Raw genomic sequence first — 26,483 nt, 5'->3', positions numbered from 1 at the left:
ACAAATCAAACGGAGAACACAGGCTAATGCTTTAGAACCAAATGGCTTTGGGTTGGATCCCGGCCGCCATATCCTGCAAGACGTAGGATCTTGGGCAAATTAACTTCTCTAAGACTTAGTCTCCTACGGAGTAAAAAGGGAAAACTAACATTTCATAAAGCTCCCAAGAAGAGTGACAGAGATAAATCTATGTCAACATTCAACATACAGAAAGGTTCCAGTAAGTGGTAAATGTCAGTGGACAGGTAGAGAAGTAGTAGGACTAGTCCTACTAGTGGTAAAGGCATTTCAAAAGCACATTCACTTACCCAGAGTGTTCGCCTTGCACCTACTAGAGCCAATAGCCAAAACAGCAGCAAAGCCATGCAGTTTGTCCTGGGAAGGTTTTTCAGTGGATCCTTCTTCATTAAAGTTCTGTAGCAAATAGGCTCTGAGAAAACAAACAGGGGATACATGAAAGCTGAAGAATCTACTCCCATCACAGTTAGAAGAAACTGCCCTAGACAAACTCAAACACCTGCACCTCTATTAAATGTAGTTTACAGTCCCTGCCCCTTTGTGATCTCGTAAAAATTCCAAGGGGTAGCTATCTTCCAAAGAACATCCCATCCTCTGAAATGTTCCCAAAACACAATTCCAGGACAAATGAGCTTGGCAAACATTGAACACTATCTACCCGCCTCCCCCTGGCCCTGAAAGATGGGCTGTGTATATACTGAAGGATCTGAGAAGTACGGTTCACCTTCGAATAACAGGAATTTTAACTGCATAATTTATATGCAGATTTTTGTCAGTAAATAAAATATAATACTGCGGGGGCACCTGGGTGACTCAGTGGGTTAAAGCTTCTGCCTTCAGCTTGGGTCATGATCCCAGGGTCCTGGGATCGAGCCCCACATCAGGCTCCCTGCTCAGCAGGGAGCCTGCTTCTTCTCTCTCTCTCTCTGCCTACCCCTCTGCCTACTTGTGATCTCTCTCTGGAATCAAATAAATAAATAAAATCTTTAACAAAAAAAAAAAAAAAAGCTCCACAGAGCAGGAGCTGAACGGTGAAATCCTATTGGGACCAGAGAAAGTAAATGAGCATAAAGGGGCCCAGTAAGAACAGCTACGTGAGGTAGCCACCCCTTGACTACAGTGTGCTAATGTCATGTGGCAAGTCAGACCCAGTTTTACCAGTTCATCCTATGTAAGAAAAGCTAGAAATCTTATTTTGTGAATAAACTCCCCACCTGCATACACTGAAAAGTAGATTAAACATCATGCAGAGCTAGTTCTATAGGGCATGAAATTTGCAATGTGTATTATTTTAGAAAAGACTGGATTTCAAAACACTCCCTGACTCATTACAAAATTTGTTTCTCTACCTATATGAAACTGAAAGAGCATTTAAAGCTTCATCTTAGTGCATGACAAAAATGACATGTTTTGGGAAATTTCATTATCTTTCCTTATATCCTACAAGTAAAATGCTAGAAAATATTTAAAGGTTCACAGAAATCAAACAACTTCTTGACTCTTCCTGAACTATTTGAAAATTCTCTCATCAGGCATCCCTTTCTTTGTATTAGAGAAAAAAACATTTTACTGAGAGGGAAAAAAACCTTAGGCTGACAAAAAGAAAAAATGTAAGATTCTGAGTCATTAAGGATCTGCACAGTGAACAGTACGCAGAACCACTAAGTTCAAATTGAAGAATTTTCAGGCTTCTAAAGAAAATAAACCACCCAAGAATCTAAACTCCCCATTTCCAACATCTGTGATCAGGCAGCCCATCGTACCTAGTGAACGATGCGTAGGTGTCAATGAGTTGTAGCGTGGCTGGAAGGAGGTTCTTGGTGATCTCAGACGACTTATGAGGATCTGTCTCGGCAGCCATCTTGGAAAAATGCTCATCGAGGGAGACCTGGACCTTCGAGATGGCAGCATCAAGGGTGTAGATGGACTGCAGACTTGGAATTTCATGGAGTTGCAAAATGGTGGTACAGTCGATGCTACAGAATGATGAGATCTTCAAAAGTACCCAAGATATTAATTAGTTGTGGCAAAGGGCTAGAGCAGAAGCTAAATCCTGGCATTATGGACCCAAAACGAACATACCTGTCGAGCGAAGTATTCCTCTACAATTTCAACGTCATATTTCACTGAGCTGCATTTGGTGGATGCCAGTTCTAGGAGAGAACCAGCATGTTCCACCTTCATTCCCTGTTTGATAAGGTGATCCTGTTTGGGCAGCAAGAAAAAGCGCTCAGGAGATTAATACAGAGAGAGTCTAAAGCTTTCATTACCCTTAAAAACTGACAAGTTCCCACAAGCACAGAACATGGTGGCTTTGGCCACCCCTCAGCAGAAAGCCGTATGTGACACCGTCGTACCTTTATCCAGTTGACATAGGAGCTGATGCGGAGGCGGGAAGACCAGCGCAGGGTGTGTAAGATGTCACATTCACTCATCTCGGGTGAGTTCATGGCCAGCTGATTCATGTAGGTCTTTGACGGTGGCAAAATCCCCAGGATCCTCCACAGTATCAAGAAGTAACACTGAAGGGCACAGGCCTCCTGGAAGAAGCAAAGAGACCGGTCACAGCAGTGGCACTTGGTATCGTGTCATGAGCCTCCAGACCGCAAGAACCGTTCCAAATACACTGTTTAGAGCAGACTGTGTGCAGTCCTGATCTTCAGCTGAGATCTGACTCACAAGTCTGGTCCACTCGTCTTTGACAGAGAATCTATCTAATAACAAAGCAGAAAACAGGGGCGCCTGGGTGGCTCAGTGGATTAAGCCTCTGCCTTCACCTCCAGTCACGGTCTCAGGGATTAAGCCCCGCATCGGGCTCTCTGCTCAGCAGAGACAGTTGTCAGCTCAGGTCATGATCCCGGGATTCTGGGATCAAGCCCCACATCGGGCTCCCTGCTCATCAGGAAGCCTGCTTCTCCCTCCCCACTCCCCCACTTGTGTTGTCTCTCTCCCTGTCTCTCTCTCTCTGACAAATAAATAAATAAATATAATCTTAAAAAAATATATAACAACACCTGAAGATGCTAACAGAGACAGGAAGAAGGTGCCCCTACAGCAAAAGTGGAGCCCAGCAAATAACATTTTCCTTCTAGAATAAGTTCAAATCCCTAAGTTCAAAATCCTAATAAGCTCACATCCTCTCTCTGTGCCTGCCTCTCTGCCTACTTGTGATCTCTGTCAAATAAATAAAATCTTAAAAAAAAAAAAAAGGGCAGGGGCGCCTGGGTGGGTTAAGCCGCTGCCTTCGGCTCAGGTCATGATCCCAGGTCCTGGGTTCGAGCCCCACATCGGGCTTTCTGCTCAGCGGGAAGCCTGCTTCCTCCTCTCTCTCTCTGCCTGCCTCTCTGCCTACTTGTGATTTCTCTCTGTCAAATAAATAAATAAAATCTTTAAAAAAAAAATTTAAAAAATAAAAAAAAATTTAAAAAAAAGGGCAGAAAATAATAACACACACACATAAGTAACTTGCTCCTCCTGTGTACATCTCACAGGCCAAAGTCACTGTTCTAAGACAACTCTGGCTCCCCAAGAATTTACCAAGTAACCAAAAGAGAGCAGATCATCCTGGCCAGCAATCCCATCATCAGATGTCCCTTTCTGTGGCCTAAATTGCTGTTATGGCTTCTAGAGGTAGAGACATATTCATGGAATCACAGGAAAAAACACTAGTGGAAGACTTTCACTGTCACATATCGACCATCGTTCACTGAAGGTCTGATATTTAGGTTGCCATTAACTCTCAAAGTCATATATGTCCCTCAATGTAACAAAAAGAAAGGCAAAAATGGTTAAATTATCTCTAAAGTGAATATAACTACCCAAACACATAAAAATACTGAACGATCAGGGCGCCTTGCGTGGCTCAGTTGGTTAGGCATCTGCCGTCAGCTCAGGGCATGATCCCTGGGTCCTGGGATCAAGCCTCACATCTGGCTCCCTGCTCAGAGGGGAGCCTGTTTCTCATTCTGCCCATTCTGCTCCCTCCACACTCGTGCTCACTCCCAATCTCTCTCTCTCTCTCTCTCGCAAATAAATAAAACCTTAAAAAAAACAAAACTTAAGCATCTGTCAGTTCTGGAAACAGGTAGTTCAGTAACTGATTAGATCCCAAAAAGATATTTCTGGTAGAACCACTACCCAATTATCACATTCTAAACTCTTTAAAAATCAGCCTGGGTGGGACATCTGGGTGGCTCAATCATTTAGTGTCTGCCTTCGGCTCAGATCATAACCCCAGGCCCTGGGATGGAGCCCAGCATCAGGCTCCCTGGTCAGCGAGGAGCCTGCTTCTCCCTCTCCCACTCCCCCTGCTTATGCTCCCTCTCTCTCGCTATCTCTCTGTCAAATAAATAAATAAATAAAGTCTTAAAAAATAATAGTAATAATAATCAGCCTGGGCTTCAGTGGTCTTACCAGGGCCGTTACGTTCTTGTTTTCCTTTCTCCTGACAGTATCAAGCTGGGATCCAGCCGCAAGCAGGGCCGTCAGTGCGGTGTAAAGCTCATCGTACTTGACAAGCTTAGAGAAAAGAACATCACATGCCTAATATTGAGGGAAAAAAATATTTTTTCTTACCTTCTGATATACATTGTCTACTACCCATCCATACACTATCATTTAACCTCATGACCGGCAAAATACCTCATTCAAATTATAGGTACGAATTTCTCATTGCAGCAAGATTCCCACTCAGGGACCTCTCTCGGTTTATGGGTTATTATGAGCACAGAAGGGCAGGCATTAGAATGAGGCAACTATTTTTGTCATTAAAAATATCTAGAAGGTGCCTGGGAGGCTCAGTCGTTAACTGTCTACCTTCAGCTCAGGTCATGCTCTCAGGATCCTGGGATCGAGCCCCACGCCGGGCTCCCTGCTCAGCAAGAAGCCTGCTTCTCCCTCCCCACTCCCCCGCTTGTGTTGCCTCTCTCCCCTTCTCTCTCTGACAAATAAATATTAAAAAATATATCTACACGTGAAGATGCTAGAGACAGGAAGAAGGTGCCCCTACAGCGAAAGTGGAGCCCGGCAAATAACATTTTCCTTCTAGAATAAGTTCAAATCCTAATACAGGCCAAATTCCCTCATTACAAAAACCAAGTCATTCCCTTTTTCCCCTGACAGACTGATTTTGGTGGAAACCATCTGACCCACATGTAAAATGGGGTTTTAAAATTCCTGGTACCACAGAATCGAGTCGGTTCAAATCATCCTCTGAGGCTTCCGGGGACAGGACACAGTAGAATCTGGGTTGTGGGACAGCATCTGAAAAACAATGGGCTCGTTAAAAGAATGGTTACATTCTCAACTCTTCTTAGCAAGTCTAAAATGTAAAAACTAAGAAAACACTTTGGACACTTGAAGACACAAACAGCCTTGGTACTACTGACAGCCACGTAACGGCTTCGGTCCTGTGCATGACAGGATGTTTAGCACCCTCCCACTGTGACAACCAAAAAGGTCTCCAGACATTGCCAAGGGTCTGCAGTGGGGGAGGGGCTCGATCATCCCTAGTTAAGAACCACTCCTCTAGAAGGTATCAGAAGTGCTCTTACAATCACCAAGTTAATCATTAAAACTGGGTCTTTGACTAACTGCATTAAATTTAAATGCTGTCTCCCCAATATCAAAGGGACTAAGTAATAGATCCCAGTGATGTGAATTCATACACAGGCTTGATGAGAGTTTCCACAAAATGCATTTAACAGCAACAAGCCTCAGGATGAGCAAACACACACGAAAAATGAACACAAGAGGCACTTCATGAAAAGAATGGACAACCACTCCTGAGAGACACCAGAGAGAAGGTCATAGCTCCCATTATTTTCTGAACAGTATCCCACCATGACCCAAAAAGATATTTAGCCTATGGGCTCAAACCATACCCCTATGGAAAATTAAATGTACTCATTCAGAGCGGCAGGAACCCACGCACTGTACTCTATGAGTAGACACAAGAGTTCCTAATTCTTGCGCCTCAATGTTGTTTTGCCTTTTGTTTTTAAGTCAATGTGGGATATGTGACAGTCTATTTCTAAAAATGTTTTGAATCCCTTGGTATTTGCCACCTATAGGGAACAGACTAAATCTTAAACAGTCTGTAAGTACCAAATTCAATCCCCTCAATGAAAACCAATGAGTCAGCTTCTTACAGACAATCTTCCTTCTGACCTGATGAGAAATGCTTAGACCAGTTTTCTTCTACTTCTTTGAACCCATGATAGAGAGGGGCGGGCGCCCGGCGGCTGCTGCTGTCCTGGGATCCATGTGCCCACCCAAAAGGAGGACTCAGCAAGTTATGCTGCACCTTTTAAAACACAAATACTCAAATTAAAAAAAGAAACATAGCCACATTCCGCATCTCACTGCAGGTGTGATAAATGATCAATATATCAAAGCTGGGGAAACTCACAAACCAACATAAAGTTTTGATTTTTCTGTGACTTCTTTGGGGAGCATCTTTTTGCTAAAGTATGATGGGAACAGGGCTCAAGCAAACATTTTAGGAAATGCTGAAAAATCCTTAACTGGCCATCCCACCCTCATGCTGAATCCCTACAATAGAAGAGTTCACTAATCCATAAAACTTACTGCTCAACCAACCTTCAACTGCTAACAAACATTCAAAAAGGGCAGATGCTCAGGGCACTGAGCTGGACACCAGGTAAAGTGGGTTAATTCAAAGGACACCTGTAAACAGAACCTATAATCCAATTTTCACAAAACCATCAAATCGAATAACCTACATGTCCTGCTCCTAGCTAGATACAAAGTGTGAGTGCACATACACAAGTCCAGGGGTCTTCCCAAGGTTAATCATGAACCTACCACAACAAATGCCTAAAACCTAAAGTCAGCAGGTCATTTTGCTTTGGACCATGGCAACTCAAGAAGAAAAACGCAAAAACAACGTGTTCGTCTATACCTGCTCAAACAGATACACAGGGGCTTTGGAGTACTGATGAAGCAGATAATCGAAGATCAGAAGGAGACGAGCCAGGATGAGGGGCACGGAGCGCGCCTGAGCATCCATGTTGGCGCTCAGCTCCTGGATGATCTGCACAAAAGGGTCAGGATGGCCCTCCGGCCTTTCTCAGTGAAGTTGTGGAAAATGAGGAGCAGCAGCTGGAGGTGCTCTACATTCAAGTCTTCCGTCTCGTTGGGCACCACCCCTTGCAGGGCGTTCTGCTTCATTGTCGACAAAAACCTACCCAGAGAAAAGGAGAACGTGTCTGGTGGAGGAAGTCAGAACATCCCCCAAGAGTTACAATGTCAAGGGCTGGAAGAGTTACGCTTTTTAAACCCAGGCACTACTGTAACAAATCAAGGAAGACAAAAATCTACATGTAAGAGAAGATTAAAAACTCAATCTTGGGGGCGCCTGGGTGGCTCAGTGGGTTAAGCCGCTGCCTTCGGCTCAGGTCATGATCTCAGGGTCTTGGGATCGAGTCCCGCATCGGGCTCTCTGCTCAGCAGGGAGCCTGCTTCTCTCTCTCTCTGCCTGCCTCTCTGTCTACTTGTGATCTCTGTCTGTCAAATAAATAAATAAAATCTTTAAAAAAAAAACAAAAAACCTCAATCTTGGCTACAAAAAAGGTAAATTCGGCCACAGAATATTTTCCCTTCTCAACTGTGGCAATAGCATAAAAAACCCATTCTGCCCCTTATAACCACAAAAAGAACCGTAAGCTCCCCCAAAAGGTGTCTCATTTTTTAATTAATAAACCTGGACAGTTTTATAAACTAGAAACAGTTCAATTAACTTTTCTCCATAATTTGACTCTACAGCTTAATTCTTGAGAGTTTACACTACAGGTTAAAATCGCTGCATGATAGCACTCAAAAATAACTCAATGTACTAAAAAGCAATAAAAAATAAATTACACTATTCAGAAAATGTGTCAAAAGCTTTTATGCAAAAAAGGAATGAATATAGCCAACTGTTTCCACTGCCTTTGGCTATTAGGGAAGAGATTTGTGTTTTAATATGGGTTTCCCTCACCCCCATTCCCCCTCCCCCACTCCCTGGTCTTCTTGCAAGATTCCATCAAGAAAAATACAGTGGGTCTTTGGCATTCAAGGAGGTTTATGATTTCTCAAATCCAGCATTAGAGCTATTTGATCATAGTATGGGGAAGAGAAAAGCAAAGCCTTTTAGGAAAACAAACTGCTTTGAAGACGCTTAACCATGTAAACAAAAATGGCAAATATAGGTCCATCTAAAGAGGATTTAGATGATTAATGTGAGCTTCCCCCAAGTAAAAAAATTCTTTAAAAGTTGTCCAAAAAAGACAAGTCACTCTCAGTGGTTTTCATGTTGAGAGCAAAATAACTGAAGACAGAGTTGGCTTCCCCGTTTCGTCTTTCAAAAAATCAGGTCAGGATAAAATTGGTTACATTCAGGATTCAGGTTCTGTCTCATAATTGCATCCATATCCCCCATGTGCTAAGGGATGATTTTGTTTCCAGACCACAGTGTAGGTATTTCCACTTCTTAAACAGCGGATCTTCCCCCAACACCATCAGAAACATACTCCTCCGCCCTCACTACTGTACCGCTATCATCACATACCTGTCTCAGAGCCCCGGGCTAACTACAAAGAAATCAAACAGATTGTAAAAAAGCACATAACCACCTCTGCAGGGCTTCTCCTGGAATTCTCTTACCTGTCCCAAACTTTAAGGCATTCAGGGACATCGGGATCACCTTGAGCGCCGGCTTTATGCTGCCAGATGAGCAAAAGGCGTGAAAGCACAGAGAGGCTTTGAGGGTGAATGTACAAGGGCCAAGGGCCCTCAGAGAAAGGAGCTACTCCCAGCTGCTGCAACAGTGTGTTCTGCCAAGGAAGACATATAAGAAACCATTAGGAAAAAGAGAACAAAGCCAAAGGTTACCCATGACCCCTAAATGTTACTCTTTAATGCTGGAAGAGTTTTTTTGTTTTTTTTTTTTTTTTTAAGATTTTATTTAGGGGCACCTGGGTGGCTCAATGGGTTAAGCCTCTGCCTTCGGCTCAGGTCATGGTCTCAGGTTCCTGGAATTGAGCCCCGCATCAGGCTCTCTGCTCAGCAGGGATCCTGCTTCCCCCTGTATTTCTGCCTGCCTCTCTGCCTACTTGTGATCTCTTTCTGTCAAGTAAATAAATAAAATCTTTAAAAAAAAAAAAAAAAAGATTTTATTTATTTATTTGACAGAGATCACAGGTAGACAGAGAGGCAGCAGAGAGAAGAGGAAACAGGCTCCCCGCTGAGTAGAGAGCCTGATGCAGGGCTCGATCCCAGGACCCTGGGATCATGACCCGAGCCAAAGGCAGAGGCTTTAACCCACTGAGCCACCCAGGCGCCCCTGGAAGAGTATTTTAAAGAGCATGCAGAAATTCAGATTTAGACCTGATTTGGAGAAAGGTCATTCACTCAACAAAGGAGAAAACTATAAAGGGAAAATTACTAATCTAAGCCCGTTCACAACTATAGTCAGTGTCAGACATGGGGTCCTAAAAAGGGGCGATGCACCGAGACAGCAGATCGGGAGGACTATCCCAACGGGCTGACAGTTGTTCTTTCACAACCAGTTACATACAAGTAACACTCGGAGTGGGAAGGTCCTGAAATGCACAAGGTCCAGCCGCTTGTATTCCACAGCAGTATCAGCAGAGAAAGTCTGCCTCTTAAGATGTAAAGGCACCCCAAATTAGTCAGGGTTGTCTTTGCCTCCAGTTGCACCGCGTCTTTCAAATGAGCTTGACTTGCAGCTCAGTTATCTAAGCTGCAACTTATCTTCTCAAACACACACACAAACTGAGCACGATGCCAATGGAAAACCAAAGGGCCCGCTTTCTCACTTGGCTTCAGAAGACACAAATCATAGTTACCTCGGAATATAGGATAAATTTCTAAGTCTGTCAAATTAAATTATATTCTTATAAAACATCCCAGAGGACCCCACTCCTTGGAAATAATTATTCAAAATGTCACAGATATCAAAAGTAGTTCATGGAACGCCTGGGTGGCTCAGCTGGTTGAGCATCTGCCTCTGGCTCAGGTCATGATCCCAGAGTCTGAGGATCGAGGCCCGCATCAGGCTCTCTGCTCAGCGGGAAGTCTGCTTCTCCCGCCCCCCTTAACCCGGCTCATGCACATTCTCCGACCCCCCTCAAATACATAAAATCTTAAAAAAAAAAAAAGAGTAGTTCGAATGTACTGGGTAGCTATCACAGACTAAGCTCTGCACACATACCGTCCCTCGAAATGCTCAGTTATAGTGTCAGGTGGGTACGTGCTCCATTTTACTGATGGGGGAAATAGAGCTCACGGTGGTTTAAGAACATGACCTAAGACACATGATTCCCAAGTGTCCAAGCCAGGTTAATCTCAAAAATCTGCATTCTTAATCATTATGCTCCACACAGCCTTAAAGATTTTCTCAACTCCTAACTCAAGGAAATAATTCAAAAAAATTAACATGCCTGAGCTATATAAAAAATATTACCTGAAGCACTCCTGTAATAATAATAAAAAAATTTTTCAGAAAAAAATCTAAGTGTTCAAATCAAGGAACATGCAGCCATGATAGTGGCAACTATAAAGACCAAGGAAAACAATATTTGAAGCAGTAAAATTTTAAAAAGCGGAAAAAAGAGATGTATCGATATTCTGATTTTAACTGCGAAACTGCAACTATACAGATAGGGACTAGAAAGAAAACAGAAAAATGTACATCATGAATTGGGTGGAAGGATATGATGTTATAATGTTGATATCATATTTTTTAGGAGGATTTTTTGTTTTATGTCAAGTTGTTTCAGGCCTCAGGGCCCTAAGAAATGGGCAAACGTTCCTCAGAACCTGGTTTTCCCCATCCACTCCAACTCTCAGTAGCCCTAAGAGGAACTGACTTTCTAAGTAAAACTGCACCATAGCACACCCACAAAGGCCTGGCTTAAAGAGTTTCCTCCAGCCCTTCGGGTGCCCTGTCCCCACCCCTGCTTAGTGCCGGCATACCTGGGCTTTTTTCCTCCACCCTCCTCATTCAGGTCCCATCTTCCAACCCTCTAACTGTTCTCGTTACTTCAACAACTGCCTCTTAGTGCTTAATTCCCAAAACTCCACTGTCAATGTTAATTTTGGGGGGCATTTTTTAATTTATTTGAAAGAGAACAATAAGCATGAATGGGAGGCAGAGACAGAGAGAGAAGGAGAAGTAGACTCCCCACTGAGCAGGAAGCCCAATGCAGGGCTCCATCCCAGGACCCCAAGACCATGATCTGAACCAAAGGCAGACGCTTAACCAAATGAATCACCCAAGTGCCCCTCCATCTTAATTTTTTAAGAACTGAATTTCAGACTCACATTTTCAACTACCTTCTAGATGTCTTCAACCCACTGGCACCTCAAAATGCCATCCTACTTAAAATGATTTTTTTAATAATAGTAGTCATAACTATTTTAACTAAAAACATTGATAAAACGTACAATTCTTATACAAAACTCATATGTAATTCTCGTATGCAAGAACATACAAACTGCTTTTCTCACTGGACTAAAAGGGCTATAAAATTCTCCATTCCAACAGGAAACAAGACAATCCCATGGTAACGCCACAGCTCACTGCCTCTAGCTTACTCCTTCATGAAAAGAAAGCTTTGCACTCAAGCTGTACCGCACACTGGCTTCCAGGCTGGCCGACCACAAGGGACTCCAAGTGGTGTGGATAAGCAGACATAACTTTTCAGAACAAAAAGAAAATGACACAATGCATCTCATGTAGCTCAAGAACCCAGAGGATCATTCTGAGCAAATGTGCAATAAATAAGCTATCCATGAGTGAAAAGAACCTGAGAGCTGACTCAAACCTAGGAGAGTGAGCTCCCTGCGAACTCAATACGGCTCCTTCTACCACCAACCCAACTGTTCTTGCTGACATCCCCTTTCTATGAGACCACAGCGCCCTTCTGGTCTCATTTGGGTTGAAAAGGCAGGCAGCATCTCAATACCTTCCTATCCAGATCCTTTACCCCATTCAAATAATTTCTCGAGATCTCTACTCCAGGCCCTTTATCCATACCTTATCGCCCCCTTTCCTCATGATCCCAAACTAATCCCAGTCATCTGGATTTCGATAGTGCCTACAACACTACCGGGTATACAGTAGGTGCTCAATGAATACTCAGTAAATGGGTAAGTAAACATATACCACTATGTAATATTAAATCATTATACTCCTATACGCAATAGTAATAAACGTAAAACATTAAATATGTTAATAAATATAACATAAATAACAGTAATAGTAACAAACTAATAAAGACAGCAGCTAATCTCTAGTAGGCACTAGTACTATGTGCCAGGTATGTTTATTTTACTTACATCATGATAAAGTAACATAAAATTTACCACTTAAATCATTTTTAACTATACAGTTAAAGCAGCATTAAGTACATATACACTATGCAAACATCACTACCATCCATCTCCAGCACTTTTATTTTTCCCAACTGAAACTCTATGCCCGTTAAACACTAACTCCCTGTGACACTGTGATACAATATTAATATTGTGATACAAGAAGAAATACATATTTGGTCTTTGTCCCACTCCTGGCACAGAGCTCCTAAAATCTTGTCATTTCCTGACGGGGTAAGAACATGTTTTGCTCTTCGTAATAAGCCCCTCTCAATATTACCTGTGTTTATGATAACGAGGCCCCTAAACAGCTTCAGGATGGGGGCTGGTTGCCAGAGGAACCAACCACATAACTAGAGGGCTGGGTCCCCAACCTTCCAATTCTATCTCCAACCAGGGCTAGAGTTTGAGCTAATCACCAATGGCCAATAGAGCAAAATGCCAGCGGGAAGCCAGACAAAGCCTGCTTTCTCATTTGGCTTCAGAAGACACAAATCATCTTAGTAGACTGCTCTATTAAACAAATTTGAAAGAACAGAAAGAGAGGCCATGCCAACCAAGCACGTGGCCTTTTGGCAGAAAGTCCTCTTTCTGCTACATGTTCGTAAGTCATCTTCAATAAATAGGTTTCAATTTCTTCTGTAAGGAGAGAAAGCCTAGCAGTCTTACTAGCTCAGACCCAGTTTTTTATTACTCTGACAGATGAAGAAAATTTTTATGATGCAGCTTACATTTGTTTTCTTTCAAAGACTGGGTGGGGTCCATTTCATTAACCTCCCTTAAAGGACACTGTGTAGGTCTTGCAGCACAAGTTAGACACCTTGGGTACATAACTTTGTATGCAGGGGTCTAGGTGGCTCAGTCAGTTAAGCGTCCAACTCTTGGTTTCAACTCAGGTCACAATCTCTGGGCTCTGGGCTGTGCGTAAGGCTGGCTTAACATTCTCTCGCTACCCTACCACTCCCTTTGCTGCCCCTGCCCCAGTTCCATACACACGTGCTCTATCTCTCTCTCTCTCCAAAAAAAAAAAAAAAGAACTTTGTACATGATTCCAGAGAAACAGTATCAATAGCAGGTAGTTAAATTACATTAACCATCCTTCACTTTCTTCCATGATAGCAATGAAATTTCAGGGAAGAATTTAAAGTCCCAAGTTTGGAAATGGAATGAAGAGGGAGGTTTGATAATTTGCTCTCCATAAAGTCAGTGGTTATGGGAGGCCAAGCTGCACGTCCACACAAGGTCTGGAATTATTTTTTAAATGCTAAGAGGGCAACATCATTACAGGAATCTTAAGAACTCCTATTCTCTACGGAAAGTATTTCTTCCCCCATTATTTGGACAAGTTTAGGCAGGAAAGGGCCAAGTCCATGAACTTTGAAACTTCCCTAAATAAATTTAGATCTCAGCAAGGAGCTGCTAACTTTGGCCGGACATCCTGACACACATATATAGTCTGAGAAGGTGCTAGAGGCCACATATTAACTGAAGCATTTTGTTCTCCTCATCTCACATCAACAACTTCACCACTCAAGTTATATTCCCTTTCCTGCTAAAAAATCATTTTTTTAACATTTACTTATTTGAGAGATAGAGAGTTCTAGAGTGCACACACGTGCATGCACAGGGGAGAGGGGTGGAAAAAGAAAAAGAGAGAGACTCCCAAGCAGACTCTGCGCAGAACATGGATCCTGACATGGGGCTCGATCTCAGAACGCGGAGATCACAACCTGAACTAAAATCAAGAGTCAGACGCTCCACTGACTGTACCACCCAGGTGCCCCAAAGAAATGTTTGAATAAATAGGTTTTATAATTTTTTTTTAAGTTTTTGTTATTTGACAAAGAGAGACACAGCAAGAGAGGGAACATAAGCAGGGGGAGTGGAAGAGGGAAAAGCAGGTTTCCTGCTGAGCAGGGAGCCCGAGGCCAGACTTGAGCCCAGAACCCCAGGATGATGACCTGAGCTGAAGGCAGATGCTTAACGACTGAGCCACCCAGGCGCCCCCAAAGCAATTTTTTTCATCTAACACTAGGTATGTATAAATAGGTTTTATAATTATCTTTTTAAACAATTAAATAAATTTTTAAGAATTTTTCAAATAACTTGGGATGCTAAGAATCATGTTTAACCTTTTGAAATAGATTCCTAGATTTTGTTCCCTTAGGGGAAGTGCAAACCCCTGAACTGTGTCCTGATTCTGAGAATCCACCAAAATAATCTTAAGAATAATGAAAAATTTTCACAACAATCTTAGGGCAAACTACTGGAGAGATCTACCAAATTTAATTCTTCTCAGGGAAGTGAAGGGTAGCTGCAACAGAAATCTGCATTTTTTTTTTTTTTAAGATTTTATTTATTTGACAGAGAGAGATCACAGTAGACAGAGTCAGGCAGAGAGAGAGAGAGAGAGGGAAGCAGGCTCCCTGCTGAGCAGAGAGCCCGATGCAGGACTCGATCCCAGGACCCTGAGATCATGACCTGAGCCGAAGGCAGAGGCTTAACCCACTGAGCCACCCAGGCGCCCAGAAATCTGCATTTTAAATAAATTCCCCAGGGATCCTTATGCACACTAAGAGATTGAGAATCACTAACTCTGACCACATTAAAAAATTATTATTAAAATATGACACTGTGGGGGTACCTGGGTGGCTCAGTTCAGTGTCGGACTCTTAAACTCAGTTCACGACTTGATCTCAGGGTCATGAGTTCAAGCCTCACGTTGGGATTGGGAGAAAAAACATCACATTGTCAAATGGTGGGAGAAAAAGTGAATCCATAAATCTGACACATTGCTGGTAATGGTAAAACTTTTTTTTTTTTTTTTTTTTTTTAAAGTAATCTCTACACCCAATGTGGGGCTCCAACTCACAACCCCAAGATCAAGAGTCGCCTGTTCTTCCAGACTGAACCAGCCGGGTGCCACACTGGTGCGGCCACTCGAGAGAGCAGTCTGGCATTACCTGCAGACAGTCACATACTCCGTTTCCTACCAGATCTACTCCCAGTTATCTGCCCATGAGAACCCCCTTGTTATCCAGGGGACACGTACAAGATCACAGCAACACCTGGAGTAGCAACATACCCTGACACAACCAAAAGGTCCATCAGTGGGAGCAGAGGGGAGATGAATAAATTGGTACAGTCACAAACACAACGGCACAGCATACGGCAAAACAAGAACTACAGAATTAGCAATAGCACAGACGAATCTTGACAATATAATGAAAATAATTATAAATGAAAAAGGAAGGCCCAACAAGACTATATATAGAGAGAATGGTATCATTTACCATAAAGCTAAAAGCAATCAAGTAATTTGAAAATTTAAAGAATATAAATGTAAAAATAAGCATGTATATAAAACTAATGAAAGGGGGAATTTGAGATACAGGATTCAAGACATCACTTACTAGTGGGGAGAAAAAACCCTAAGATTTTTTAAGGCCTCAATCAAGATCCTAGGCTTTAGGGGCGCCTGGGTGGCTCAGTGGGTTAAGCCGCTGCCTTCGGCTCAGGTCATGATCCCAGGTCGTGGGTTCGAGCCCCACATAGGGCTTTCTGCTCAGCAGGGAGCCTGCTTCCTCCTCTCTCTCTGCCTGCCTCTATGCTTACTTGTGATTTCTCTCTGTCAAATAAATAAATAAAATCTTTAAAAAAAAAAAAAAGAGATCCTAGGCTTTATTTTGCTGGTGAGTTTGCAAGTAACCTTGTATCAGAAAGCATCTACCTCCTATAATTTGAATGACTCTTTTAAAACACATTTCCAACATGGATTCCTTGGATTACAGGTGGAGTTAAGCAATTCCTAGGATTGTTAGCCACTGATATTTCCCTTTTTATAAACTGCCCTCTTACCTATTTTGCCCACCTGTCTACTAGGACACTCATTAGGGGCTGGTTTTGTAGTTTTTCCTTTGCTTTAAGCTTACTGAACGACTTGAGGATAAAGAACACATTTTTTCTGTCTTGAAATGATCCTGATGGGATAGCAGAACATATTAGAATAATCTCTAACTCTTCCCAGTGAAGGTGTTTCCACAACAAGCCACGTTCCTTTGTAATCGGAACACTACAGCCTATTAGGAGCAGACACACAGCACTTAGCCGAAGGTATCGGTGCAGACAAACCTGCAGATTGGGTGACTGAAGGTCAGAAGTTACCAGAGAGTGGTTGAAGTGATAGAGAGCAGCAGCGAACTCTTCATCTGATGAACCTGGAAAGCAAATAAGGACACTCGTTATTCAAGCAGCCCCTTGATGCATCACACCTCCCTGCCAACAGCCAAATGTCACTGGGGGGAAAAAATCCACCAGGCCCCTATCCTGCCTACTGACCCTTGAGTCCATCTTTGTCCACCTCCTTAATGATGCTGGCCAGGGTGGCCATGTGGTGTTCTGAAAGAGACACACTCAGGTAGTTTCGGATAAAATTGTTCCGCGAGTTCAGCATGGAAGAAGTGATGAAGTTCAAAATGTTGGAAGCCAGGCCTAAGAACTGAAAAAAAAACATAAAGAACCTTATATCAGGTCCATAAGCCCAGACTGCCTCCAAACCCTGAATATAAAGAGAACTAAAACACACCCATAGATATGATGCAACAAAAGCCATGAATTAAAGGGTCAGATTTTAAATCCCCTACGGTGGGACAAAATTTAATTATGACAATCTTTCCCACATAATTCTACCAGTTACACAAAATGGCACCAGTTGAACACAAAAGACTTCAGAAAACACCGTGGGAAGACAGAGTTTTCTAGAGAGACTTGCTTCTGTCATTCCTCTAAGGCCCTGAATTTCTTCAGCTCAAGGACATTACTGAAATAAGGAATTCTGGGACGCCTAGGTGGCTCAGTCGGTTTCAGGCTAGCTGCCTTCAGTTCAGATCATGATCCCAGAGTCCTGGGATCGAGTCCCGCCTCTGGCTCCTTGCTCAGCGGGGAGCCTTGTTTCTCCCTCTTCCTCTGCCTCCTACTCTGCCTGCTTGTGCTCTCTTTCTCTGACAAATAAATAAAACCTTTAAAAAAAAAAAAAGATAGAAAGGAATTCTGAAACCTGTATGATCATTATACACACACGAAATTCTCAGCTCTTTGTTTCTCAAAATGAACTGAATTATTGTGTGAATGTTTTATGTCCACAACCTTGATGAGATGAAGCTGTATGAAAGTGTGCTCCATATCTGCCTTGTTTATCAATCTAGCTTTAGAACAGCACTGACACATAGTACATCATCTAGAAACGCTGCTTGAACAAATAATTTAACAAGCACTCAGGATGGACCACACCTACGCTAAGGGCTCTTTCATTCTTCACAACACCCCTAAAGGCAGATATAATCACTCCCATATGACAGAAGATAAAACTGAGGCTTGGAGAAGTTTTAGACTCTTGCCCAAAGTCTCAGAGCCAGGAGTGGCAGAAGCAGGATTCAAACCCACTTTAACTCCAAAGGTCATGTTACTAACTCTCAATCAAAGAAACGATGCCAAGAATACAACTCAATCAAACACCAGGGGTACATGTAAGTCTTAAGAAAAAATATCTAAATATTACAGTTAATCCAACCTACAAAATGTTTTAGTTCAAACAATCTGCTTTTCACACCCCTTCTCCCCATCTCTCCCTCCCCCTAAACCTCAGAAATTCACTCTTACCAACTCAGGATCTTTGCGACTAGCCAAAATGTTGCCCTTCTCACCAGGGGCCTGTTTACTGGGGCTTTTAACTCGAGGAGAGCTCTCCAGCGGAGGGGGCGGGGGAGGGGGCGGAGGTGCCACTTTCTCTTTACTGGGGGAGATGGTCTCCTCAAACCATTGCCCCAAAATAGGCTCACTGTCATCATCTGAACAGAGAAAGAAATAAGTAATAAAAATCACACATTTTTACAAAATTTTCAGTACATCTGCTTTGTGGAAGTGTCTACGTCAAAAGGAACACAAGGATATCTTGATTTCAGGTGGTAGTTACGTGGCTGCATAAATTTGCCAGTACTCATCCAAATGTACCCATAAAACAGGAGCATTTTACGGCATGTATACTGTACCTCAATAAAACTGGTATTTCTTAAAGAAACCCAATGAAGAGAAATGATGTCACTTTACTGGCAAAAAGCCAAACATTTTGAAAAATAAATTTTTACTTGTCTATCAGTTGTAATGCCCAAAGTAAGAGCTGCACATTTCACAATACTATACATTACTCCCACAAACCTGATTATAAAGAACCTGAGACATTTTTCTTATTCAATCTCCAAACTAAGACAAGAGGGAGTGCTCGTTTTGCCCTGTTGTTCACTGCAACAGAGTCTGGACTTCCTCTCCCTACTCCTCCCCAAGCCACACATCGATGACAACAGCCAAACCAAATCCCTCATACGCAACCTCTGGAGATTCACTAGGAAAGCTCAGAACAGAGTTCCCGAAATGGGTCCACACAAAAAGAAAGAGGACCAGAGATGTATTCTGATCTTGGAGGGGAAGGGCTAAAAAGCAATCCGGGCTTCACCGAGAGTAGTTTCTGTCCTTTAGTCTCCACAGTTCAAGTTACTCCTAAATAAGATGTCACCTTTGAGGGCACAGAAAATCAAGATCCACACTAGGCAGGTGAAGACGGCAAACAGAACACTAAAGGAAGCCATGAGGGAACTTCCCGTTGCACTTTGCTGCCTGTCTCCTGGAGACCAAAAAGAGCCCTCCCTACCTTGGCTGCTGTCTTCCTCTGTGCTGCTGAAATCATCCTCATAGTAGGTGTTTGAGTCGGTCGAGGCGCTGGCGTCACTGCTCATAGAGCCCTTCCTCTGACGCTGCAGGACGCAGGCCTAGGAAAGCAGGAGGCTTTGTAACTGCTGGTCACGAAAATGGAGCTGCCCTACTTCACCTCGTTCACCACATGAGACACTTTCTCTGTGTCTTTTCCTTTCCTCTAAATCTAGAAAGTCCTTCTAATGGCACCTTTCCTTCTAGGCTCTGATCACTTTATCCCACCAAGGCACTCCAAAGCCAAAGCTATGGACAAGAATTGAACCAGAAGTGCTTCCGGGGCGCCCTCTAAGTTACTGCATCAGCACGACAACCATCTCAAGGCACCAAGCTGTCATATGCATCACAACACTGCAATCAACAACAGATTCAAATGTGCAATCATTTAAGAATTTTGCTCATCTTCAAAACCATTACCACAACTCTTGAGATTATGAAGGTCACGGTATACAATCTTCTCCATCATTTTGAAAGGATTATGTAAGAGCTTCCAATTCTCAGAAGCACTGACACCACCCACCTTTCTGTAGGAGGTTGAGAGCAATGTTAACAGCAGGTTTGTCAGTGGAACAGAGTCAATCAGCCGCTGGATCCTCTGGATGGAGGTGCTCTGGGCCATAATGCTCAGGACCGCAGGAGGACCATCTGTCTCCCAACCCTTAAGGGAACCGTAGCAAAAGAGAATTCATGTCCTCCAACTGAGCAGGAAGTAACAGGATCGGACGGCTCATGGGAGCTCCCCCAGAAGTGAAGCCAGCAATGGAGATGCTGACCCCAAGCACGAGCCCTCACCTTGTGCAAAGCTTCCACTTGTAGGTCTTGAAAGAGAGAGGTTAACAGCTTGACAGCATGGTTTGCCAGTATTACGGAGAGCACCCCAAATCCCTGGTGCCTACACACACACAAACAAGACAGCAAACAAACAAATTACAACCTCGAAAACAGGGCATCTTGCCATTTGGGGCCTCGACCCCTTTCAGAAACTATGGACCTTTCCCCAGAAGGAAAAAAAATGCACACATAGTATCTACATGTAATTTCAAAAGCTTCGTCTCCCTGAAGCCCACTCACAGCCTGCCTCAGGACCCACAAGCTTCCGGTTAAGAACTCCAGGACTACACAAAGGCTCCCAAACACTAGCATTTTGGAATTCAAACTATCGGTTCGAATTTACAGGGTGATGTGAAAGATGATGACATTCAAAGACTGGTCGAACTTTTTAAAAAGTCATTCTTTTGGGTGCCTGCTCGGTGGACAGCATGCTTCTCCCTCTGCCTCTGCCTGCAACACCTCCTGTTTGTACTCTAATAAGTAAAATCTCTAAAAAAAAAACCCATAAAATTAAAAAAATAATAAAGTCATTCTTTTCAGAGAGCTTCTGGGCTGACAAACAGAGGGAAGTAAAAGAGTGGTACGTGTCGGAGGGCAGGGGTGCTCTGCGCTGTTTCCCCACACCCTGCCCTAGGTATCTCTTCCATCTGGCTGTTCCAGGGTGACAGCCTCTTAGAAGAAACTGCTCATCAATTAAGAAAAAAAGTCATTCTTTTGAGAAGAAAAAGGGTAAAAATCACCAACTTCTATAAAGTATCTAGTCATAAACTAAAGGGAATAAAAACAAAGTTTTACACTTTAAATGTGAGTAAAACTTTTTCTTTCTGTTCAAATGACCACAGGACAAAAATTAGTACACCTAATACACAAAGAGCTCATGTTCATCAGTAAGAAAAAAAGGAGAAATACTGAAGAGAAAGCGGGGGTAAAAAACACAGTTACAGGGCGCCTGGGTGGCTCAGTGGGTTAAGCCTCTGCCTTCGGCTCAGGTCATGATACCAGGGTCCTGGGATCGATCCCCGCATCAGACTCTCTGCTCAGCAGGAAGCCTGCTTCCCCCTCTCTATCTGCCTGCCTCTCTGACGACTTGTGATCTCTGTCAAATCAATAAATAAAATCTTAAAAAAAAAAAAAAACACACAGTTACCGCAGTACTCATAAAGAAACATAAGTAGGAGTGATGTAATACCATCTTTCTCTTTTAAGATTAGACAAACATGAAGATTAATGACAGACACTGTCAAAGATGACCGGGAGAAATGGGCACATGCGCACAAACCGCTAGTGAGAGTGCCATCAGAATAATCTAGCAAAACCCTGCAAATTTTTACATAAGTATGCCCTTTTGTTCCAACAATCATACTTCTGGAAATTTACCCCAAGGGGATAATTAAACAAGTTCACAAAGATTTACATTCAGAAAATTTATCAAAGCATAGTTTATCAACACAAGAAATTTAATACAGCCTAGTAAGTATTTCAATAGGGTAATTAATTAACAACGGCATGTTAATATGGTGGAAAACCACCAGCCATTAAACACTCCTAGTGATTCCGAAACGGCACCACTGAAAAGTTATCTACAATATTTTTTCTTTTTTTTCTTTTTTAAGGAATTTATTTATTTGACAGAGATCACAAGTAGGCAGAGAGGCAGACAGAGAGAGACAGAGGAGGAAGCAGGCTCCCTGCTGAGCAGAGGGCCCAAAGAGGGGCTCCATCCCAGGACCCTGGGATCATGACCTGAGCCGAAGGCAGAGGCTTTAACCCACTGAGCCACCCAGGCACCCCATCTACGATATTTTCTAACGGCAATCCTGTTCTGTAAACATACACATCTTGTGCACATCATGTGCACTGAAAAATGTCTGGAAGAGTGTTTAACCAGTTTGGGAGGTAGAATTTAGGATGACTTATTTTCCCCTTTCTTAAGATTTTTTTTTTCTTTTTTTATTTGACAGAGAGATCACAAGCAGGCAGAGAGGCAGGCAGAGAGAGAGGAGGAAGCAGGCTCCCCGAGAGAGCAGAGAGCCCGATGCGGGGCTCGATCCCAGGACTCCGAGATCATGACCTGAGCCGAAGGCAGCGGCTTAACCCACTGAGCCACCCAGGCGCCCCTATTTTCCCCTTTCTTAAGGTTTGTAACTTACATAAGGTATGGATTTTCTTTTTCAATGTCAAGAAACAAGAGCTGTTTTTTAAACATTACTGTTACTTTGAAGGATAGACCTTTTGGCATCCTTCCATTTCCTGCTACAGTGCCAAGTGTGAAGACAGAAATACAAAAAATCACAAACTACTATTCTCTCTGGAACATGTTCATTCCCTTCTTTGCCTGGTATCTAATATCTACCATCCCAACGTCTATTTCAAATTTCAGTTCATTTAACATTTCCTCAAGGAAACCTGCCTTGATTTCTCTGCCCAGGCCAAACACCCTGATTAGAATACTCTCTAGATACAATCTGACATGACCTCTTCACGTCTCTTAGAAATGTGGGGTTTTTTGTTTTTGTTTTTTTAATATACATCACAGCATTCCAGAACTGACACAGAACTCAGGACAGAGAAGATACTCAGTGAATAATCTGTTGAATGAGGTCCAGAATTGGACTTCCTCCTGGAGCTCCAGACATCCATACCAACAGCCCATTCACCATCTCACAAAGAGAGGTCTGAAAGTCATCTCAAACTCAGCATGGCAACGACGGAATTCTATACTTCTTCCCCTTTCTGCCACCCAAGCCCTAAGTCAGTGTTCCCTGTCTCCATAAGTTATACAACCCAGTTGCTCATGCGAAAAAATTCTGATGTCATATCTTTCACACTCACTATCCAAGCCATCACCAAATCCTGTCAGCTGTACCTTCCAAATGCATGCTGCTTTGACCTCTTCTCTCTGCCTTTCCCACAAGCACCCTATTCCAGGTCCCTTCATCTCTCATTTGGAATAATGCATGAGCTTCCCAACTACTCTCCCTACTTTCTGCCTTAGACCCTGCAGTCTTATTCCCACACCAGCCGGGTTCTTGGGTCACTAAGAATTAATAGATCAGATCACTCCCCTGGGGAAAACCCTCCACCACTTACAGATTACACTTGGCCCAGGCAGATCTGGCCCCTGGCTACCTCTCTGACATAACTTTCTACCACTCTCCCCAAGGGCTCCACTCCAGCCACATTGACCTTGTTGATCCTTAAAAATGTCAATCATGGGGTGCCTGGGTGGCTCAGTAGGTTAAAGCCTCTGCCTTTGCCTCGGGTCACAGTCTCAGGGTCCTGGGATTAAGCCCCGCCCAATCCCAGGCAGATTAAGCATCTGCCTTCAGCTCAGATCATGATCCCGGGGTCCTGGGGTCGAGCCCTGCATCGAGCTCTCTGCTCAGCGGGGAGCCTGCTTCCCCGTCTCTCTCTGCCTGCCTCTCTGCCTACTTGTGGTCTGTCAAATAAATAAATAAAATCTTTAAAAAAAAAAATGTTAACCATACCTCCACCTCCAAACCTGAACTGTACCCCCAAAATTTGCATGGCTCACTCTGTCACCTCACATATGTTCTCTCCACCTTGTCCTTAGAGCCCATTCCTTATCATCCTAACTAAAATAACACCCCCGTCACTCTCCAGCCCCTCGCTGAGGACTATTTTTCTTCATAACACTCCTATGAGAATCAATCGTGAACTTACTAGTGTACTTGTGTTCACTGTTGCTCCAATTAGAAAATAAGCTCCATGAAAGCACAGACATTTGCTGTGAACAGCACTACATCCTCCATGCCTGGAGGAGCCCAGCACGTGGTAGGGACTCAAAAATTAAATAAAACCCAGAAATGCCTGGGCTTAGAAAATAAAACCTCGAACCACATGGAAGTCCCATCTCTAACTCCTCTCCGAGCAAGCAGGGCTTACTGTCCAGACTGTTTCAGGACGGCAGCAAATGTTCTAGGAAGCAAGCCAAGAGGACCTGACAATCCTCCTCACAGATCAAACGTGCAGGTGAGTAATTAACTGCAAGTCACACCAGCCCGTCTTACAAAACAGAGGCATTTTTTTCTGATTTGAACCTCATAAAAACCCTGAAAGTTACATTAACACAGATATTTTCCCCTCTTAGAGATAAGCAAACTCTGAAAAAAATGAGCAATTTGTCCAAAATCACACAGCTATGATGTAGAGAGGAGACAATGATCACTACCTTAGTTGTTAAACTTAACCAGGTACGGCGGCAAACAGATGTGAAGATTAGAGGGCTTACCCTAGCTCCCCATCAATACAAAACAGCAGTGACACAACGCACAACATGAACAGCAATCGAGTAGACACGTACCCTTTCCCAGGTCCCAGTTTAGGAGAGCCCACTCCCTCTTTTGTTCGAGAAAGGATGTCTCTGACTCGGAGTGCAGCCAGTGGGTCTTTCTCTTTCCCCTTATCGGCCAAGGCAGTGGGACTGAGGTTCAGTATGAGGAAAAGGCTGTTTAACAAACACCACGCACCCAGCAACTGGAAGTTCTGATAGTGCTGTTGAAAAAGTACAAAAGACAAGGATGACCGCGGAGATCTTACGAGCTATGAGACAGGAATGTAGCAGAGACATACTTCTTACCTCTCCACCAGCCCGCCGGGAGTTGCTGATCGCTTGTCCAATCATGTCATAGATTTCAAGCTGTCCAACATCAAACATACACAGAAAGAAATCTGAGCGAGCTGACTTACTTCATTACAAATTTTAATCCCACCCAAATTAATTTCACTTGGAGAACTTAATATCCTCAAGTCACTTTCTAATGACAGGATTCCATCACACTTTCCTGGACCTTCACATGGTGTTGACTCCTTGTTACACTCAGCTCACGGCTCACCTTCTCAGAGATGTCTGCCCCACACAACCTAAAGCAACACAGCCAGGCCCCCATCAGATCGCAGCACCTCACAGGGATGCATCCTACGCACCCACCACTCTGGGAGACTATCTCTGTACCGCAGGCCTCCGCTCAAAGCACAGTGACGCACAGCAAGCCCTCGGCACGCGTGCAGACCGAGTGACTCATCTTTCACAAGGTCCACTGCCATCACGATGACGCGGCGCCTTCCGCAGAGCCAACCATGTGAATGCCCACCTCTCAGACCTGCTACCGAGGGGAAGGGTATGGAGAGGACTCCACATCCTTTCCTCTCCCCGGAAAGAGGGTAGACCTGGCACTACCTCCTCACTGAACAACGGAGACCTCCGGCGCCAGGGGACCCGGCTTACACATTTCTGGACAATTGTAGCCGCATCGCTCTCGTAGTCCTCTTCTTTGGAGCTCGTGGACCCCGTCCGCACCTGCTGGGCACTACCCACATGCAGGATGGCCATGCAAGTTGCCACACTCACACCTGGAGGAGGAGGGAAAGATGCACAGATTCCAATCATGGCACAGTCCCAGGAGTCCACCAAAACAGGAACAGAAAATACAACCTACCCCCCAAGCCATTCCATGATTTGACGACTGAGAGTAATGTCCACAAGAGCAAGACTAGACAGTATTACCATCCGGTCCAGCAATCACACTCCAGAGTATTTACCTGAACGAGCTGAACCCTTGCATCCACATCAAAACCTGCACACAAGCACTTCTTATAGCTTTGTCTATAACTGCCAACAATGAGAAGCAACTGAGATGCTCTACCACAAAACATGGCACACCCACACAGAGAATATTATTCAGCAATAAAAAAGGGTAAGCGATCAAGTCATGAAAAAAATCAGGGAGGAAACTTAAATGCACACTCCAAGCAGAAGAAGCCAGTCTGTAAAGGCAACATAATGTATAACTGGTTCCAATTCTAGGGCACTCTGGCAAAGTTAAAACCATGGAGACAGTAAAAAGCTCAGTGGTTTTTGGCAGTGCGGGCAGGAGAGCAGGATTACTAGGCGGAGCCCGGGGGGAACTGCAGAGCAGAGAAACTACATTGTGTCACAGTGATGATAAGTACAGGACATTACACATTTGTCAAAACCCACAGAACCACCTAACAAAAGGAAACCCTGACATAAACAATGGACTTCAGATAATAGTATATCAAATACTGGGTTCATCATTATAACAAAGTTCATTACCTTAGCAATGCAATACGTGAATAATAAGGGAAACGGTACTGGGGAGAGAGGATAGACAGGAATTCTGTATAACCTGCTTGACTTCTCTGTAAACCTAAAACTGCTTTAAAAATAAAATCTATTGGGGCGCCTGGGTGGCTTAGTGGGTTAAAGCCTCTGCCTTTGGCACAGGTCATGATCCCAGAGTCCTGGGATCGAGCCCCAAGTCAGGCTCTCTGCTCAGCATGGAGCCTGCCTCCCTTCCTCTCTCTCTGCTTGCCTCTCTGCCTACTTGTGATCTCTGTCAAATAAATAAATCAAATCTTAAAAATAAAATAAAATAAAACCTATTAACTTTAAAACATCACAAAATGATTCCCCATTTTTCCAAGATTAT

General features: G+C 43.5%; 1 protein-coding gene across 1 annotated transcript in view; it reads right to left on the bottom strand.

Annotated features, from left to right (window-relative positions):
• UBR4 (ubiquitin protein ligase E3 component n-recognin 4) overlaps nucleotides 1-26,483 on the bottom strand; it is a 136,198-nt gene that overhangs the window by 96,402 nt on the left and 13,313 nt on the right. The window contains 19 exon segments of the mRNA XM_047728541.1: nucleotides 309-430; nucleotides 1,782-2,011; nucleotides 2,101-2,223; nucleotides 2,376-2,558; nucleotides 4,432-4,560; nucleotides 5,201-5,280; nucleotides 6,187-6,322; nucleotides 6,941-7,083; nucleotides 7,086-7,222; nucleotides 8,683-8,852; nucleotides 16,549-16,634; nucleotides 16,756-16,915; nucleotides 18,076-18,263; nucleotides 19,121-19,238; nucleotides 19,700-19,837; nucleotides 19,972-20,071; nucleotides 24,335-24,525; nucleotides 24,611-24,670; nucleotides 25,259-25,383. Of these exon segments, the coding sequence (XP_047584497.1) occupies nucleotides 309-430; nucleotides 1,782-2,011; nucleotides 2,101-2,223; nucleotides 2,376-2,558; nucleotides 4,432-4,560; nucleotides 5,201-5,280; nucleotides 6,187-6,322; nucleotides 6,941-7,083; nucleotides 7,086-7,222; nucleotides 8,683-8,852; nucleotides 16,549-16,634; nucleotides 16,756-16,915; nucleotides 18,076-18,263; nucleotides 19,121-19,238; nucleotides 19,700-19,837; nucleotides 19,972-20,071; nucleotides 24,335-24,525; nucleotides 24,611-24,670; nucleotides 25,259-25,383 (2,619 nt within the window).

This window comes from Lutra lutra, chromosome 4 (assembly GCF_902655055.1).
Source record: "Lutra lutra chromosome 4, mLutLut1.2, whole genome shotgun sequence".
In the NCBI taxonomy this organism is placed as follows: Eukaryota; Metazoa; Chordata; class Mammalia; order Carnivora; family Mustelidae; genus Lutra; species Lutra lutra.
Note: the sequence above shows the minus strand (reverse complement) of the source record. Positions and strands in the feature narration are given on the sequence as shown.